Here is a 20,755-nt window from a genome sequence, read left to right as displayed (position 1 = left end):
TAATATCCATCTATCTGTATCAGCTAAACAATTTAAGTGTAAATCAAAATATAGCTCAAAGACTAAACTCCCTGTTCATTTTTATAAAGGAAACATGCACTGATAAATGTTTAATTTTGAGTATAAGATTTTGTAGAACATTCACATTTAAAGCTTGAGCAAAACTTACAGAAAGCATAAGAAAATTATGATCAGAGTTTTAACAACAAAAAATAATAATGCAGAGAACATGCAAGCTGTGCTTGAAAATGAGAGCTGCTCGGTTGAATATTCATATGCACATTGATGTAACTGTTAACCTGCTGAAGGCTTCCATGTTATTTTGCACCAAATTATAGGTGTAATCAATGTGCTTTGGAAAAGGATGGATTACAACTGGCTTGCGGATTGGAGATGCCTTTTCTGGATCGCTTCTACAGCCACATATAAAAACACACTATACAAAGAACATCTTGCTTTCTCAGCTCATGGTTCCAAGCTATTTCTGAATTTACTGAAAAACAGAAACCATTTTATATGATCCTAAAAACACACAACAGGCTTAATAGTATCTGCTAGAGAGATAGGAAAGAAAGCACCACAACAGTGCTGAAATTACTACAACTGAAAGAAAGAAAGGCTGCAGAGGCCAGTTTTTTGCAAGGGGTCTTGGTGGTTTTTACCATTCTCCTCACTGCAGGCACATGTGCCAATAGAGAAGCAGATCTGTAACACCCAAACAACAGTCAATTCCAGACAGTCATTCTGGCACTGAACATCAGGTGAATTATGCTGGACAAACCAAATACAAAATGTTGAAGACAGCTGTCAGATCAGGATTTGGATGACTTCAAGACATGAAGTGTAGAAATATATTCCCACTGATCAGCTCAGCATCTTGCTTATCTGAATAGCAGTCCACCTTATTTGAACTACCACACTGACTTATTCTCACACAGCCAAAAATTCAGCCTCTGTACTTAGTGGCAGCAATATTAAAAATAACTACCAGCATATTAAGTTCCAAGCAGCAAGAAAAGATGGCACTGAAAATTAGAGCTGTATCTTCCACAAATGTGACAAGTGTTACGCTCTTTTCAGTATTTTTACTATTATTTTTAATTATTGTAGGAGGGCAAGAATAGCAAATATAAAAATAGAAACCAAATACAACAATGAACCCAGGATACCATACACTAAGTACTTTAGAGGTCTATGCTCAGGTAACACAGGTCAATATATACCACGCATTGTCTGTTCCAGCAGGGTTTTATAGAAGTAATAGCTGTTTTCAGAGGCAGTTATGATCAGGACTTTTGACTACTGGCCACGTATAAACTCCATTTTGGGAATCAGCCATTTTGTTAAGAATTTACTAACAGCCAGTTTTGCAGCATGATATTACTGAATGGTGTTAAATTACATAATCCAAACACTTATTTAAAAGATGACAGATAAGCTTGCCTACAAATGGATTGTGAGAGTGCTGAAAACTGCACTGAGATAGGATGCTTACCAGAAGCTTTTGCATACATTCAACATTCTTAGTCAAAGAATTCTGTGGGAAAGGTGAGAGTACCCATTTAAAAAGCAACAATTCTGTGTTCTATGTAATTTCTGCATTAAATTCTGTATTGAAAAAATGACATCCTAGCAAAACCAACCCAGCAAAGCCAGGCATCCAAAACAGGTCCTAATGCACTGCAAACCGAAATAATAATCAGCCTAATTTACAGTAAAATATTAACAAGGCTGTTTTCAGGAAAGAAGCAAGCAGAAGTATGACCAGAACATCTATGTTTTGTCCCCAAGACTTTTTCAAGTGAGGGAGGATGAGTCTATACATATATTTTTATATTCTGAAATTTAAACAGAAGCACTGGAAGTTTCTGAGACATCCTTAAAGAGTGGGAACACACCAAAACCCCTTGTGTCCTTTCTAAACCTCTCACAAAGACAGATAGGAGTCTCATAAAACCCCCATGTAGTTCTGTAGGAGTTCACGAGTGAAATCACAATTTTGGTTCCCCTGCATTGAGAACAATGGAACTACAAAGCAGTTTCTTAGATTTTGATCACTGAATTTAGTAGCTTAAATAGAAAATGGACTCTTCTAACAGAATATGTATGAAGAATAGCAGATTATGGGGTCCAGTGAAGTCAGTCCATGTGTCCTTACTAACTGAAGTTGGAGTGAAACAGCAGTTTTCTCTAGAGGCAGTTCAGCTGCATAAGCACAGAATATCTTTTTTTTTTAATCATGTATTTCAATATTTATAACATAATTATCTCATTTAAAAACTTGACAGAAATCTGGTGTGAAGTATTCCCAGAAGTTTTTTCAAGATCTCAAAACTAAGTCTGCTGTCATATGTCATCACTACAAGTTGCCAGTCTAACCTCAACCGTTCAGCATTTCTCACTGCCTTTTAAATATTCCCAGAATTATAAATTTAGTTAGATCCTGATTACATTTTTGTTATTTTCTTACAGCTTTTTCCTACTAGAAGCATTATAGGAATAGGGCTAACAAACTTATGCCTCCATTTCCAAATACACCAATTTAACTTCCTGCAGCACAGTATTTTGCTAATGCGTAAGAGGAACTGTAGGTGCAGATGTACGAGGTAAACAAGCGCAGGAGGGAAAGGGCACTAAATTAATTACAGAAGATATTTTAATTTAAGGAGAAACAAGATAAATGAGAAATCACACACACTTAGATACCCAGTTGCTGAATATTACAAACTCAGTAATATGAGCAGATAACAGTAAAGTCTACAACACAAAGATTGCTGACAATGAACATTTTATTCTTTGTTAATAAAAAGTTCTGAACAAGCAGTGCAGGCCAAAAATGCTACCATAGGTATCAAACCTTGCCTACAACTGGGCACACCACTGCAGAACAATCTTATGAGTAGAGACATCAAGGCAGAGACACCAAGAGAGCTAACACATCCATTACAACTACAAAACAAATAAAATCATATCAAATCCTAGTCCTAGTGGATGACAGGATGACCATGAGTCGACACTGTGCGCTTGTGGCCAAGAAGGCCAATGGCATCCTGGGGTGTATTAGAAGGGGGGTGGTTAGTAGGTCGAGAGAGGTCCTCCTTCCCCTCTACTCTGCCCTGGTGAGACATCATCTGGAATACTGTGTCCAGTTCTGGGCCCCTCAGTTCAAGAAGGACAGGGACCTGCTGGAGAGAGTCCAGCGCAGGGCAACTAAGATGATTAAGGGAGTGGAGCACCTCCCTTATGAGGAAAGACTGAGGGAGCTGGGTCTCTATAGTTTGGAGAAGAGGAGATTGAGGGGTGACCTTACTAGTGTATATAAATATATAAAGGGGGAGTGTGACGAGGATGGAGTCAGGCTCTTCTCAGTGGCAATGATAGGACAAGGGGCAATGGGTGCAAACTGGAACACAAGAGGTTCCACTTAAACTTGAGAAGAAACTTCTCAGTGAGGGTGACAGAACACTGGAACAGGCTGCCCAGGGAGGTTGTGGAGTCTCCTTCTCTGGAGACATTCAAAACCCACCTGGACACATCCCTGTGTAAACTTATCTAGGTGTTCCTGCTCGGCAGGGGGATTGGACTAGATGATCTTTTGAGTTCCCTTCCAATCTCTAGCATACTGTGATACTGTGAAATCTCAAATATTTGTTTCCAAACTAAGATACTCAAACCAGTAAAGACATGTTAGAAGCATGTAATTTGCTTTAAAAATAACATCTTCCCATTCATATTTTTCCTCAATAACTAGTCACCATGAAGAAAACACTTCCCTCTACAGATGTTACACCAGCACGTGAGAGAACACAGAACCATATGTTCCATGGTTCTTAGAAGAAACATGCCCTTAAACAGAGTGCAAAAGACCAAGAGGGAAGCCAGCTTCCATCTAAGCAACAGTAAGTAGATCACTGGAAATTCTGTATTTGCCCACAGAAGTTGTAGATGCCCCATCCCTGGAAGTGTTCAAGGCCAGGTCAGATAGAACTTCGATCATGTTGAACTAGTGGAAGGTGTCTCTGCCCATGGCAGCAGGGTTGTAACTAGGTGATCTTTAAGGTCCCTTACAATGTACTCAGATGCCCAAGAGCTGTGTAGCTGACACTCTGTCATTAAAGGTTCACTCACCTCCTCTACTTCCAAATGGTTTCTTCAGAACGGTGTAGGGCTGTGGCTGGCAAAAAAATGGCTTAAATTATGAACTCTTACAGGCAACAGGCAACTTGGTAGGGGAAGAGGAATGTCTGAACTCTCAAGCTCAAGCCTGGTACTAGTCAGCTGCAACTGGCATGTGTTGGTTTTAAATTCTATTAACATCTCAACTAAACAAAGATGACATCCTGAATCATACAACTAATAAAGATATATAAAAAGCACATGCAAAACAACAAGGTGCTTGGTGACAGCATTGTGTGCAGTTCTGGTGTCCCCAACATAGAAAGGACATGGAAATGTTGGAACAAGTACAGAGGAGGGCCACGAGGATGATCAGGGGACTGGAGCACCTCCTGTATGATGACAGGCTGAGAAAGTTGGGGCTGTTCAGCCTGGAGAACAGAAGGCTGTGTGGAGACCTCATAGCAGCCTTCCAGTATTGGAAGGGTGCCTATAGGGATGCTGGGGATGGACTCTTCATTAGGGACTGTAGTGACAGGACAAGGGGTAACAGGTTAAAACTTAAATAGGGGAAGTTTAGATTAGATATAAGGAAGAAATTCTTTACTGTAAGGGTGGTGAGGCACTGGAATGGGTTGCCCAGGGAGGCTGTGAATGCTCCATCCCTGGTGGTGCTCAAGGCCAGGCTGGACAAAGCCTTGGGTGGCATGGTTTAGTGTTAGATGTGATTTGTATAAAGTGTTCGACACTGTCCCACACGACATCCTTGTCTCTAAATTGGAGAGGCATCAATTTGATTGAATGGACCACTCGGTGGATAAAGAACTGGCTGGATGGCCGCACACAAAGAGTTCTGGTCAATGGCTCGATGTCCGGCTGGAGACCAGTAACGAGTGGTGTCCCTCAGGGATCGGTGTTTGGACCGGTCTTGTTTAACATCTTTGTCGCTGACATGGACAGTGGGATTCAGTGCGCCCTCAGCAAGTTTGCTGATGACACCAAGCTGTGTGGTTCGGTTGATACGCTGGAGAGAAGGAATGCCATCCAGAGTGTTCTTAACATGCTTGTGAGGTAGGCTGATGCCAACCTTATGAAGTTTAACCATGCCAAGTGCAAGGTCCTACACCTGGGTCAGAGCAATCCCAGACACAGCTAAAGGCTGGCCAGAGAAGAGATTCAGAGCAGTCCTGCGGAGAAGGACTTCGGGGTGCTGGTCGATGAGAAAATGAACATGAGTCGGCAGTGTGCGCTTGCAGCCCAGAAAGCCAACCATATCCTGGGTTGCATCAGAAGGAGTGTGACCAGCAGGTTGAAGGAGGTGATCCTGCCCCTTTATTCTGCTCTCATGAGACCTCACTTGGAATATTGTGTGCAGTTCTGGTGTCCTCAACATAAAAAGGACATGGAACTGTTGGAACAAGTCCAGAGGAGGGCCACGAGGATGATCAGGGGACTGGAGTACCTCCGATATGAAGATAGGCCGAGAAAGTTGGGGCTGTTCAGCCTGGAGAAGAGAAGGCTGTGTGGAGACCTCATAGGAGCCTTCCAGTATCTGAAGGGGGCCTATAGGAATGGTGGGGATGGACTCTTCATTAGGGACTGTAGTGACAGAACAAGGGGTAATGGGTTAAAACTTAAACAGGGGAAGTTTAGATTGGATATAAGGAGGAAATTCTTTACTGTAAGGGTGGTGAGGCACTGTAATAAATTGCCCAGGGAGGTTGTGAATGCTCCATCCCTGGCAGTGTTCAAGGCCAGGTTGGACGAGGCCTTGGGTGATATGGTTTAGAGTGAGGTGTCCCTGCCCATGGCAGGGGGGTTGGAGCTTGATGACCTTAAGGTCCTTTCCAACCCTAAGTATTCTATGACTCTATGATTCTATCTCACAATAGTTAAGAGAAAAACAGAAGTCACCAAACATACTAAGATACAAGGTTTTGGTTACACCAGTGTGTACCTTTTCTTTTTTTAGACATCTGGTAAAAATGTTGCATGAGATTGAATGATTTTATAAAAATTACTTAGCACCAAATAAACATTACATGAATATACACATGGTTTTCCTGTATTTTGCTTCCTTTCATGATGTATCAGAACTAATCACCCTGTGCCATTTCAGTAACTATTAGCAAGCTCTAGCAGCAACCTCTAGCAAGATCTGATCTCCAAAGCAAGTGACCCTAGAATTTGCTTTCTAAGGTACAGCTCTTACAAAACAAGCCTAAACCTCCTGCTCCTTAAAATTTTCCAAGGTTCTTTACGCTAATAAAAAGGCTCTAGCCAGAGCCCTTTGACATGCTGAAGCTCTTTCCAACTGCTGCCTTCAGACTAGCCACTTCTGATCTCCACTTTGAATATCAGTTCCAGCTTTAAGATCAAGGTCATTCTTCCCCTCAAAAATACCAGCTCAGGATCTGCCTGTACTGATGGTCTTGGCACTCCCTGGCTGTCATTCCTTCAGGGAGGAAAATGCTATTACCTTCCATTATGTGCATGAGAGCCCCTCCACTACATGTGTTTCTGACAAACACAAGTTTCAGAGAGAAGAAGTACACTGTCACTCACCTCAGCTGCTGTTCAGTCTTGCTTTTCTGCTCTCTTCCAACACATATCTCTTCCATATCCTTATCCCAGGTTCAGTCACATGTCTAAGGCCTTCAACTACATCAAGGTTCTGATCCTTCCTTCTCACTGATTCCCTCTTTCAGAGCTTGTTGCATAAGACATCCTTATTCCTCAAGTATATCCCTCAGCAGAGCTCCCCAACCCAGTCAAACCAGAGGCCTATCCTTAAGGGAGGTAAGGAAAGACAACAGTACTAACACAGAAGTTAGGTCAAGTAACAGGTTAGAGTCTCCTTATACACAAACACAGTTTTTTCTAGGTCTTTTCTCCCTTGTTTTTCCTCTTGTTGGCCGGATGTACCAGACATACCTATTCAACCACCTGAAAGCTCATTAGCCTGTAAAAATGTAAAAACCTATAAAAAAATTAGAGAAGCCACATTCCTTTCTGCTAATCTCCGCTTTCCTACAATTAGGATATTTTTCCATTTGTATATTGAAGGTTTACCCTTTGTGGGGTATCTTTTCCTGTTCCAGAGGACTATTAGAAGAACCTAAGACTTCTTTGAATATGACACTGAACTGAAGCACACAGATATGAAACCCAAGATTTGTATTAGCCAAACAGATTTATGGGTTTATACCCTTGCTGCTCAGAACAGAAGCTTGCTTGCCTTTGTGGGTTCTTTTCCTTTTCGCTCTTCCTCATGTATGCAATGAGGTCATGGCTTTGCACACCAGGAGAGTAACATGGACTCCCACACAGAACAAGTGACTTTGTAGAGTCTACCTACCTGACAATACTCAAGAAAATTCTCCCAACCAAAAGCTAGCGGACATGAACAGAAATAATTCTTCCTTCATCAGAACATATTCTAGCAGCCCTTTATTACTTTATTCTATTCCTTATTACTAATTTAAACATTAGATATTCTTAAAATTAATTTCTCATGAAGCATTCGTACAATTTCAGGAACAATAGGCATTCTGTGCTTTGTGTTGGCTCTAACATACATGCCTAGCTTATTTCACTTATTGTACAAAATATTCGCTAATAGTCTCATTTGAGGAAAAACGAAAAAAACAACCCATGGTCAGAGTTCAGAATCAGAACTAACCCTCTCCATTTTAAATACAGTACAGTGTAATTGAATGTAAAAGAAGCAAAAATGCTTTTCTTCAGGGTTTGTCAACTCTGTATCTGCCTTTTCCCTAGTGCAACACAGGAAGTTTTCCTGGTCAAATCTGCAGAACTCTCAAGACTCCAAGGCATTTTTTATAGGTGGTGGTTTTATTGCTGATTTTTTGGTTATGTGTTTGGGTGTTGGTTTTTGGTGGGGTTCTTTTGCTGTTGCTGTTTTCTATTTCAATTCAATCATTTTATATTTCAATCCAAAACACGTAGTTCCTGGCAAGAAATAGATTTTTCAGAGCACAGAAAAAAAAAATTCGTTACTCTGAAGATTTAAAAATATTGTGGAGTTCTAAATACAAATTTCTCCATTCCAAACTCCAATTGATATGCCCTGAAGGGATCTTCAGAGATAATTATTTTCCCTGTGGAGGATTTTTAAATGATACGGCATAATCTGATTTACTGAAAAATGCAGAAGCCTTATTCAACTATTTCTTACTTAGGTAAAATGCCAATTGCTTTCACAGGGAATGATCCTTATCTAAGCAAGCAGCAAATCCTGCATAATGAACACATGATCTTATCATGTGCATACTACACTCTCTGTTTGGACGGATCTATAATCAATTATTTCACCCCTGGTTAACCTCGAGGTTTAAAAAGAAAAAAAAAATTCGGGGGGGGGGGGCGGGGGAGGAGTTGGAAACAAGCAAGAAATGTCCATTTTACTGTAGGAAATGAAAACCCTAGCAACTTAACTGGTTGTGGAGAAAAATCAGTATTTTAGTAAAAATTGGATTTTAGGAGTTTCTGCTATGATGCAATACTAAAAGTGTTAGGTTTAAATTAAAATACTACACCTGAATGCATAATAATATATTAGAAAGATGAAACTTGTACCCCTGGAGAAACTAAGAGGCTGGAAGAAGCTACGCATGAGTTCTTCTTACAAGCAATCTTACAAAACCAGTAACAGGTTAAATCGAATAGAGAGGAATGTGAACCACAGAACTGTAAAAGTTATAAAAAAAGACACTGAAACTGGACATTTCAGGAGAGAACACTGATCTGTGATATTTTCAGAATATCACATTTCCTTGATTAAAGTTTCTCTTCCCCTCTTCCCCCCCCTCCCCCCCCCCTCCGGGATTTCCTCAACAGGCATAAAATGGACTTCACCAGCTTATAATTGAATATATTACTAATATTTGCTCTTCACCTCCTATTTCAACTACATTTAGCCTGCAAACACACAAAAGGATACGACTATTTAGGCCGCTGTGTAAACAACAGTATCCTTCAAAGAACTAATGATCTTGAAATTATTCAGCCTCAAGTCTGAAGCACTCAAATCAGATTCACACAAATCAATAAAATCTTTGCTCTGAACAGTTGTTAACTAGAGCAGTTTTTACAGCTCTATAATTCTAAATGTACAAATACGGAGTGAATACACATTTTATAATGTATTAAGTACCAAAAATTTATTTGTATCTGTGCTGTTTTTCATTCACTTGCTTAAGACATGCTTTTGAATTGGTAATATTGAGAAGAATTCATAATAACATTCACATACACAAAATCCAAATCAAATGGTTATATTTCACTTTAAAGGTCAAAATATGTTGCTTTCTAACTGTAAAAAATACTCCCAATTTGCCTATTATGGTACACTGTTCATTCAATCAGGTGTAATTTCAGAAACACAGCAGCATGTTTCTTCAATTGACATTCCTACAGCTTTTAAAAACTCCCCAAATTATTTACAGTTCCTATGTTAAGCACTAATAAAAAATAAACAAATGAACTGAGTATTTGCCCTTGGTTTATCATTTGGTCTCCATTTACTCACTAAGCTGTGTGAACAGAATGTGAAATTCGACTGAACAAGCATGACTACCTATGCTGTGTGACAAAAATAAGAGTGTATGCTCAGTGCACTGTAATGGGAATTAACTGAAAAAGCCATACCTGTGGACATAAAGTCTCTATGTGATTAGCCGCCATTTGGACAATTTTCATTCCATCTTCATTTGTTGATAATGAACAAGCAAGATTAGCAACCTTAAATAAATAAACAAACACTTTTGTAAGTATTCATCCCCAGACTCTGCAACTTGCCAAAAATACATCTCTGTCAGAAAGCCTTAACTACTTGGGGAATTTAATTTGTCAAAGAATGTATCTGAACAAGGAAACACAGGAGAAGAAGGTGGGGGGTGAGAGAGCTGTACAAAGGTGTGACAGTAATGAGGAATCTCATGACCTCTCCCCAATTTAGGTTCAGCACATAACAGCTTCAGAGTGGTATTCAGATAGTATCATGAAATTTCAAAGATCCTAAGGCTTCAGCTAGACTGCTTGTGATCACGACTCTTTAATTTTTCAGACCACTTCAAACATTGTCCAGATTTTTTTTTTTACTTTATTTTTAAGACCTTCAAGATCAAGTTCATTTGCCTTGATTTGTTGTAATGAAACACAGACTGATTTATGCCCTGCACTATCCACAGGTCATTATTCTAATTAGTGGCACGGTTTTCTACTCTATATCATATCAGCGTAACTTACACTTAAAACGTCTAAGGGAACCTGAATTTTTAAGAAATGAAGGGGAAAAGAGCACTCACTGCAGCTCACTGCAACTCGGCATCAACAGGCTGAAACAGGCTTGACAAAGGTACAAGAGGGGTTGGGATACTGACATCAGTTGATTTTTTCATCCTACTCAAGTCATGTAATGCCCTTACATAAACTACTACACACTTGCTAGTCTTCACAGCCTTCACTGAAGCAGCTGCATTACATATATATCACTCCAATGTTAATGTAGATTGAGAGCTGCCTGAGAAACAGATCTCTGTAGTGCTGCAAATACTAACAGAGATATAGATATGCATAGTTAATGCTGCAAAATACAAGGTCTACTACATTTTATAACACTACTTCTAAGAGGGAACGATAGTCAATGATGATCTATTAACAAAGGATTTATTATTCTTACATAATTGATAATAATAATTACAGGGAGTTACTGTATAGTCAAATTACTTTTCCTGTCCAAAATTCAGGAAAGATTACGTAAGACACTTCCTGAAAAGGATGAAGACTAGAACGCATGGCCTTCCACGTTACACCTGTGTCTACTTATAAATACTTTATGAACATATCCCTGGTATTCCAATACAGCTCACTGGTTGCTCTCAAAGCAGAAGTAGCAAATTAAGGATGTAAGCATTAGGAATTCAGGTTAAGCCACTTTACAATGACAAACAGAGATCTATTATTAATTGCGTGTCTTTGAAAAAACAATATTCAAAGAAAGCTACTTTAGAAAACAAACATTTATTGTGTTACACTTTTTCTGGTTATTTGGTTATTTTCATAGTACAGAGTGCTATACCAACAGTGAATTTAATCTTTTGCCTTTTATTTTGATCGTCATTAGAAAATTGTTTGTTTCCATTAGAAAAAGAGAATTTTCTTCTTCCAGCATTTAAGTGTCACACTTTTCTACACATAGTTTATGCATAAGTAAAAGGGTTCTCTGTCAATCTCAGTAGGTGATCAGGCTAACAGCTCTTCCACCCAAAAGACAATCCAACCAGTCATAAGCATGGTCACCACCATCTGTACACTCACTGTCAGTATTTTCCTCCCCAGCTCCTGAAAAGATCTCCTTAATGCAAATCCAAAACACAATAATCCAAATAAATCAAATGGGAAGAGTCAAATGGAAATGTGCCTGTCCTGACATCTCTTTCAAAGTTGTAATGTTACTACTAAGGATAAGAAGCTGTTTCATCACTCCTAAAGGCCTATAACCCATAAGGAAAGTCAAGCCCTAGCTGTAAGATCTATCACCTAACTTTCCTTAAGGTATCATGTACATCTTGGAATGTTGCTCAAATAGCAAACATCCTTTATTACACTACAGTCTCTCCCATAAACATTGTAAGCTCCATCACATTTCTTTTGTATCCTCCAAGAGAGTTACTAGCTTTCTTTAAAGGGACCTGAAGTCCGAGTACACTGCAACTTCAAAAATAAATAAAATTTTAAAATGAAGAGCCAGTGATACCTCTCAGTCTGAAAATCATTCTTTCTGAAGAGCAGTGTTTGTCACGACTGGTCTGATTGAAATCAGCCCCAACATAACTTTAAAAACAAAGATATTTTTCAACATTTTTTTTTTAACCACAGGAAAAAGCTTATTTGTTCACCTTGTACTACTCAGTATAACAGACCTACTTGTAATCATTCTCTTCAACCATTTCCAAGATACTATGAAAGCAGTAACACAGCTCTTCTTTGAAAACACTAAGAACAGTGAATAAACCAGGATTTTTAACAATATGAATTAATACACTAATTAAGGTGCAGTGGGAAGAGCAAAACTTTGAACTGAGCCTGTAAGTGTAGTGTCGACAGTAGACAAAATACTCCATTAGTCCGACAGGTTTCTTAGATTATTTGATGCCCATTTTGAAGAGTAAGACCTGTGCATAATAGATGCAATCAATAATTAGAAAAAAAGAAACAAATCCCAGCTAGTCAAATTCCTCTATTCCTTTCCCACATTACAACATTATATGGAATGTACATGTATATCTAGGGGAGGGCATAACTGGAAAAGCTTTTATCTGAAAATGTGTGCATTAACTTCTCCAATTCCTATTCTTTATCTAACAATCAAAAGTAAAAGGAAGTAGTATATAGAGGCTGTTTGAGATATATTATCTATGAACAAGTTTGCACAATTTTCAAAAATTCTTGAGATGGAAGGCTTTTTACCTTGACTATGATCACACAAATGCACTCACACTATGTATCATAATGTCCTCTCCCTTAGTGGAAGGTACATGCATTAAGAAGCCCTCAGTTTCTCTCATCCTCAGATTTCCAGATACTTTCCACTGGACATAACAAGGCTAAAGGGAAAAAAACATATAGGCAAAAAAAAAAATTAAAAAAAAAAATCTTGGAGATCCACCAACTGCTCTCAGTGGATCTCCAGTAAGGTGTGCCAAGAAAAATTCTTCAGAAAAGTATGATAATTTGCAGCAGCCAATGCCCTAAAGCCATATATGGCTGGAAGTGATGAAGATATTGTAATATCCTTCCTGTAGGCAAAAGAAAAATGCTCACAAACCATTAAGGACCTCAGGACAAGTGGAAATTCACCTGCAAAGTGAGTCTGCCTCTTCACTGACAGCGAAACAAGAGGTGCTACCATATTCATTCTGCTGAAAATAAAGAGGAAAGCACAATACTGTTGGTGAGAGTCCTTGAGAGAGACATTCCAACCGCGACTCAAGAATGCATGAGAGTGGTTTAAGAATGAGCTGAGGTTCAGAATTAACTCCAAGGTGAGAACACATGTGCAAAGCCAAATGCAAAGTGAGATTTTTAGAGAGGAAGAGTAAAAGCACTGCACTGCCTCAACACCTGTTTCATTCTCAGGTAAGAACAGCTTTATTGGTCAAGTACTGTGTCATGGTTTAAGTCCAGTCAGTTACTCAGAACCACGTAGCTCGCTCTCTCACTCCCCCACCCTCTTCCTACCCTCCGCTCCTGGAGGGAAGGGGAGGAGAATCGAAAGAATGTAACTCCCTCGGGTTGACATAAGAACAGTCCAGTAACTAAGGTGTAACATAAGACCACTACTGCTACTACCAATAATAATAATGACAAGAGAAATCACAAGGGAAAAGAATACAACCACTCACCACCCGCCAACCAATACCCAACCCTTCCGGGTAACTGCCCCCAGTTTATATACTGGGCATGACGTGCTGTGGTATGGAATACCTCTTTGGTCAGTTTGGGTCAGGTGTCCTGTCTCTGCATCCTCCTGCTTCCCTTCCTCTCTGGCAGAGCATGAGACTCAAAGTCCTTGGTCAGAGTAAACATGACATAGCAACAACTAAAAACATCAATGTTATCAGCGCTGTTCCCAGGCTGAAAGTCAAAACACAGCACTGCACCAGCTACTAAGAGAAAATGACTGCTACTGCTGAACCCAGGACATACTGCTTGCCCACACAGCAAACTAAGGATTAAATAAACCAAGAGGGATTTTTTTTATTCAGTCAACTTTACTGCACTAACTCCCCAAAATTAGTATTTTCTTGGGAATAGTCAGCCAACTACCTAAAATCCTCTTATATACATCGTGCAAAATGAAGTAACATGTTATTAGGACATGGAACTGTTAAAGGACATGGAACTGTTAAATGACAAGGACATATTAGAGGATATGGAACTGTTAGAACAAGTCCAGAGAAGAGCCACGAGGATGATCAGGGGACTGGAGCACCTGTAGGCTTAGAAAGTTGGGGCTGTTCAGCCTGGAGAAGAGAAGGCTGCGTGGAGACCTCATAGCAGCCTTCCAGTATCTGAAGGGGGTCTATAGGGATGCTGGGGAGGGACTATTCATTAGGGACTGTAGTGATAGGACAAGGGGTAATGGGTTAAAACTTAAACAGGGGAAGTTTAGACTGGATATAAGGAAGAAATTCATTCCTGTTAGGGTGGTGAGGCACTGGAATGGGTTTCCCAGGGAGGTTGTGAATGCTCCATCCCTGGCAGTGTTCAAGACCAGGCTGGACAGAGCCTTGGGTGGCAGGGTTTATTGGGAGGTGTCCCTGCCCATGTCAGGGGGGGCTGGAACTTGATGAACCTAAGGTCCTTTCCAACCCTAACTATTCTATGATTCTATGATTAAGATGGGTTGCCTCTCGCTCCACCAAGAAGTGCTTAGTATCTTCCCAATTTTTTCTGGACTCCTAACTCAATTATACTATAAATCATTTCCGTTTCCCCTTCCTGGCAAAGACTTCCTATTATTCATAGCTAAAACTTCCTGTCAAGGAAACCCAACCACTACCCCAGTATGGCAAAGTCCATCACTAAACCATGTCAATGAGGGTCTCATCTGCATGGTTTTTGAACACTTCCCTAGCCAGGTAATAAAGATCAGAACCAAGCACAAGTACTTTTTTCTCTTTAGAACTCTAATCAAATACACTGTAAGTTTAATATTGTCATGGTTTAAGCCCAGCCATGCAGCTCGCTCCCTCACTCCCCCCCCCCTCTTCCTACCCCCCCTCCCAGAGGGATGGGGAGGAGAATCAAAAGAATGTAACTCCCACGGGTTGAGATAAGAGCAGTCCAGTAAGTAAGGTATAACACAAATCACTACTGCTACAACCAATAATAATAATGATAAGGGGAATAACAAGGGAAGAGAATGCAACCACTCACCACCTGCCGACCAATACCCAGCCCGACCCAGCAGTGAACTAGCCCTTCTGGGTAACTGCCCCCAGTTCTACATCCTGAGCCTGACATGCTGTGGTAAGGAATACCCTTTTGGCTAGTTTGGGTCAGGTGTTCTGTCTCTGTTTCCTCCTGGCTTCCCCTCTTCCCTGGAAAAGCATGAGACTCAGAAGGTCCTTTGTCAGAGTAAACATTACTTAGCAACAACTAAAAACATTGGTGTTATCAGTGCTGTTCCCAGGCTGAAAGTCAAAACCACAGCACTGCACCAGCTACTAAGAAGGACTAAAATGCTACTGCTAAACCCAGGACAAATGTGTATATGAATTTACCAAGTCAGTGACATGATGACTGTAATGTATAATGCTCTTTCACGGACACCCCCTTGCTTCTTTCACTGACATCCCCTTGTCATGGCGAAAGAGCTTGCATGCCCTTGTGAGGTTGGGAGCTATGCTGGTGGTGGCTTATGCCTCCGGTAGGGTCCCCCATGCCAGACAGGTCTCCACTGAAGGGTCAGACAAAGTGTGTCCATGGGCAGGATGGGTTCACTAGCCTTCGGGCAACCATCCTAGGAGAAGGACAACTCTAACTTCAAACCCGAGCAGATGGAGCTCGTATAGCCCTGTAAGGCCATCCATCTAAGAGAAGGACACTCTAATCAAACGTACGACCTGAGGACTTTGCTGTCACCATCCAAGCTTGCTAGGCCCTGGCAGATAAACCTCAGGTGTAAAGGGTGGGGCCAGTTCTGCGCACGCTGAGCCTCACCTAAAAAATCCACTGCAAAGGCCCAAAGGGTTTACCCACACTTGCGAAGCCCTGTAGCCACAGGTGAGGGATGAAGCAGCAGGTGGTAAGGTGCACTGGAAGTCGCAGACCCAACCCTGCATGCAGGCGGTTCAGGACACTTGTCGCTTGAGGCTGACCCAGGAGATGACAGTCTTGTTCGGCAGCATCCTGAATGACCAAGCAGCCTTTTTTCAAGGAGAGCACTGCTTGCTCCATATGGAGAGAGGCCTAGAAAAGGTGGCCTAACCAAAGCTCATCTCCCCCTCAACCTGGCTGGCTAGCCGCAGCCAACGGGCATCTTCTATTGCGGTCGATTAAAGACAAAGAGACAAAAGCATACACCTGCTTCCAAAGGTGTGTCCAGATTGACACTCGCATGTTGGAACATCAGAACCACGCTTGATACAGTGAACAGTGGGCATCCTGAGTGTTCTGCGCTAATTGCCCACGAATTGTCACAACTTAACATTGATATTGTTGCTCTCAGTGAAGTTCGCCTTCATGAGGAAGCTAGCCTTAAAGAACATGGTGCTGGCTATACACTCTACTGGTCAGGCAAATCCAAAACTGAAAGTCATCTTTCTGGAGTTGGTTTCATGATTAAAAACTCCATCGTCTCCAAACTTGAAAATTTGCCTATAGGTCATTCTAATCATATTATCTCCTTACATCTTCCACTACACAATAAGCAACATATTGTTCTTTTTGGCATATATGCTCCAACTCTGCAAGCTGACCCTGCAGAAAAAGAAAAATTCTACTCCGACCTGCGTCACTTCACTCAAAAGATTCCTATAGAAGATAAGATCATAATCCTTGGTGACTTCAATGCCCGAGTAGGTAAGAACTTTAGAGCCTGGAAAGGAGTACTAGGCAAGCACAGTGTTAGCAGCTGCAATGATAACAGTCGCCTCTTTAGAGTTTTGTGCAGAGCAGGAGCTTACCATCACCAACACTATTTTCCAGCAGAAAGACAGCTGGAAGACAACCTGGATGCATTGATTATGCCTTAGTGCACCAGAGTAATATTCATGATGTCTGTCACACCCGAGTGATGCCTAGCGCAGAATGTCAGACAGACCACTGCCTTGTGCGTTGCAAACTTCCACTTCAAGCCCAAACCTAAGAATGGCGGCATTCCGAGGAGGAGGCTCAATGTTAATAGTCTCCAAATAGCTGCAGTGAGGGACAGCTTTCAGGCTAACCTTCAAACTAGGCTTGAAGACCAGCTCATAGATCCTTCTCCTGAAGCGCTTTGGCAACGTATTAAAAATAGCATCCTGCAGTCCTCCGTAGAATCCATTGGGTTCTCCTTCAAAAAAAACAACAAAGACTGGTTTGATGATAGCAACCAGGAGGTCCAGGAGTTGCTGACAAAGGAGAGATCTGTTCATCAAGCACACCTCGCTCAGCCACTCTGTCATGTAAAGAAAAGCAGCCTTTCGTCTTGCATGTAGCAAACTCCAACAGAAACTTCGAGACATCCAGAACAAGTGGTGGCTCATTCTAGCAGAAAAGACTCAATCATGTGCAGATTTGGGTGACCACAGAGGATTCTATGAGGCTCTGAAAGCAGTGCATGGACCAACATTTCAGGTGCAAACCCCCTTACTTAGTGCAGATGGCCAAACACTTCTTATAGATAAAATCTCCATCCTGAATCAGTGGTCTGAACATTTTCAAACACTCTTTAGTGCCAACCATTAGGTAAAGGTGAAGGAATCCAGCACATTTTACAACATCCAGTGAAAAATGAATTTGATTTAGCCCCTACCATGGGAGAGACTCTTAAGGCTGTACAGCAGGTGAAAACTGGCAAGGCAGCTGCGGTTGACAGAATCTCACCTGAAATCTGGAAGCACGGAGGCCAAACACTTCACGCTAAATTTCATGAGCTAGTTGTGCGCTGTTGGGAATGAGGTAAATTACCATCAGATTTTTGTGATGCAATCATCATCACTCTGTATAAGAAAAAAGGTGTAAAGTCAGACTGCTCTAGCTACCGAGGTATAACTCTGCTCTCCATTGCTTGAAAAATTCTTGCAAGATTACTATTGAACAGACTACTACCTACTATCTCAAAAGAACCTCTACCTGAAAGTCAGTGTGGTTCCAGACCTAATAGAAGTACCACAGACATGGTATTTGTTCTCAGACAACTGCAAGAAAAGTGTAGAGAACAGAACAAGGGGCTCTATGTAACTTTCGTTGACCTCACCAAAGCTTTTGACACTGTGAGCAGAAAAGGCCTGTGGCTGATCTTGGAACGATTAGGTTGTCCCCGCAGGTTCCTCAAAATGATTATTCTGGTGTGAAACAAGGTTGCATTCTCACACCAACTTTATTCGTAAACTTCTTCAGCATGATGCTCTAAAGGGCTACAGCAGACCTCAATGAACAAAACAGCATTTATATTCATAGAATCATAGAATAGTTAGGGTTGGAAAGGACCTTAAGATCATCAAGTTCCAACCCCCCTGCCATGGGCAGGGACACCTCGCTCTAAAACATATTACCCAAGGCCTCGTCCAACCTGGCCTTGAACACTGCCAGGGATGAAGCATTCACAACCTCCCTGGACAACCTATTCCAGTGCCTCACCACCTTAACAGGAAAAATTTCCTCCTTATACCCAATCTAAACTTCCCCTTTAAGTTTTAACCCATTAGCCCTTGTCCTACCACTACAGTCCCTAATGAAGAGTCCCTCCCCAGCATCCCTATAGGCCCCCTTCAGATATTCGATATCATACTGATGGTAGCCTATTCAATCTAAGGTGACTGAAGGCCCACACTAAGACCCTAAATCATCTTGTCCGTTAACTGCTTTTTTCTGATGATGCCGCCCTTGTTGCCCACACAGAAGCAGATCTGCAGCGTTTAACATCTTGCTTTGCGGAGGCAGCTGAGCTTTTTGGGGTGGAAGTCAGCTTGAAGAAGACAGTAGTTCTCTACCAACCTGCACCACAAGAAGATTATCATCATCCCCACATTACCATTGGCGAGTCAGAGCTTAAGTCAGTTCAGCAGTTCAGCTATCTGGGAAGCATTATTTCCTCAAATGCCACGATCAACAAAGAGATAGACAACAGAATAGCAAAGGCATGTAGAGCCTTTGGAAAACTCCATAAAAGAGTCTGGTGCAATAAACACCTGAAGAAAAGTACGAAGATTAGTGTCTATAGAGCCATCGTACTGTCTACTCTTTTATATGGGTCGGAATCATGGGTCATCTACCGTCATCACCTGCAACTCCTTGAACACTTTCATCAACACTGCCTCTGTACAATTCTAAACATCCACTGGACTGTGTATGTGCCAAATTTTACTATCCTTGAACAGGCAGGGGTCACTAGTATCGAGGCCATATTGCTGAAATTGAAGCTGCGCTGGGCAGGGCACATCTCTAGGATGAAGGATCACTGTCTCCCTAAGATTGTGTTTTACGGTAAACTTGCCACCGGTTGCCACAAGAGAAGTGCCCCAAAGAAGAGATATAAGGACTCCCTGAAACAATACCTTAGCCTTGGCCATATTGACTACCATCAGTGGTCCACCTTGGCCTCCAATCGGGAGACTTGGCGACACACCATACATAATGCCATTAACTCCTTTGAGAACTCACACAGAACTAGTCTCGAGGAGAAAAGACAACATAGAAAGAATCGCACCCTGCCTATACCACCCAAGGAGACCTTTCACTGTGCTTTTTGCAGCCAGATTTGCCTATCTCACATTGGCCTTTTTAGTCATCAGTGCACTTTTAGTAAGCGTGGGTAAAGCCCTTCCCAAATCTTCACTCGCGAAGTCAAGCCATGATGATGATGATGGTGATAAATTAAAAAAGGCTGAAATCGAGATGAGGACCTTGCTTTGCCAGATGTTTCAAGGAAGGCAAAGCCTCAAAGACCTTGTGGTCCCTCAAATTTTAACTGTCCAAGAGATGGGCACCAAATACAAACAAAAGACTTGGGAAGGGGAAGAGCAGGGGGAAGGAACAATGGCATAGTGATGATAGACATCATACTGCAACACAGACACAAATGCAATAAAGCAATCCATTAAGGTAGAAATTAATCCTGACTAATCACTGTTCAGAAGATATTTCATTTGTAGGAACAGCTGAATACTGAAATGATGAGTAACATTTTATTTTCAGCATTACAGCAGTCAACATGGCTTTTGATATAAATTATATCCTCTCTGAAAATTGATTTTAACTGTTAGTCTGCTCTCCTCCAATTATAAGTTAAAAAAGGTACTTATATATTCTTTGCTTCTAATTTCGTGGTATACTAAATTATCTTCTACAAGTTTATTATGTATTCTTAGCTTTGACCCCTAGCTCTATTCATGAAGCCTTAAAAAGTCTTTTGAGAAAAATGACTTTCCATATAAAAAAAATGCCATGTAAAAACTAAAAGGTCAGCAGTAAGTAACTCTATATTTTTAAGAAAAAGGCTACACTGATGTATGTATGTATGTCTTCTAACTGTTGCTGCATTTTTATATGAATTTATGATTACTGTGTGCATTTTTATGAGCTTAATAAAACTTACACAGATTGGAATATTTGTTTAGAGTGAAAAAACATATTCCTGTAGACTGAAAACTTAGCCCCAAGTGTGCAATAAAGTAGTATCACAACATTGCTTCTTTTTCGATCCATTTACCCATTTTCTACAGTAAAACTTAACTTCTTTCCAGATCAAGTAAAATTGTGATACTGAGCTATTTATAAGCTGCTTCCAAACTTTATAGGTTATTTCTGCATTGCTTATAAAATGCTTTAGGGTACTTCAGGTCAAAAGCTACACTATTACTTTAATTTTTATTACTCATCACTTTTGTGGGAATAGTTACAAGCT

The 20,755-nt window shown here is 40.9% G+C and overlaps 1 protein-coding gene across 4 annotated transcripts in view; it reads right to left on the bottom strand.

Moving 5' to 3' along the window:
• CTNNA3 (catenin alpha 3) overlaps positions 1–20,755 on the bottom strand; it is a 739,429-nt gene that overhangs the window by 386,105 nt on the left and 332,569 nt on the right. For all 4 annotated transcript variants that reach the window (XM_061373990.1, XM_061373992.1, XM_061373991.1 and 1 more), the window contains exon 10: positions 9,787–9,879. In XM_061373990.1, coding sequence (XP_061229974.1) covers positions 9,787–9,879 — 93 coding nt within the window. The remainder of the gene's footprint in view (positions 1–9,786; positions 9,880–20,755) is intronic.

This window comes from Neopsephotus bourkii, unplaced genomic scaffold (genome assembly GCF_033783945.1).
Source record: "Neopsephotus bourkii isolate Nb327-2 ecotype Australia unplaced genomic scaffold, CSIRO-AGI_Nbou_v1 NB_1634, whole genome shotgun sequence".
In the NCBI taxonomy this organism is placed as follows: domain Eukaryota; kingdom Metazoa; phylum Chordata; class Aves; order Psittaciformes; family Psittacidae; genus Neopsephotus; species Neopsephotus bourkii.
The sequence above is the reverse complement of the archived record's forward strand: the minus strand, read 5'-3'. Positions and strand labels throughout refer to the sequence as shown.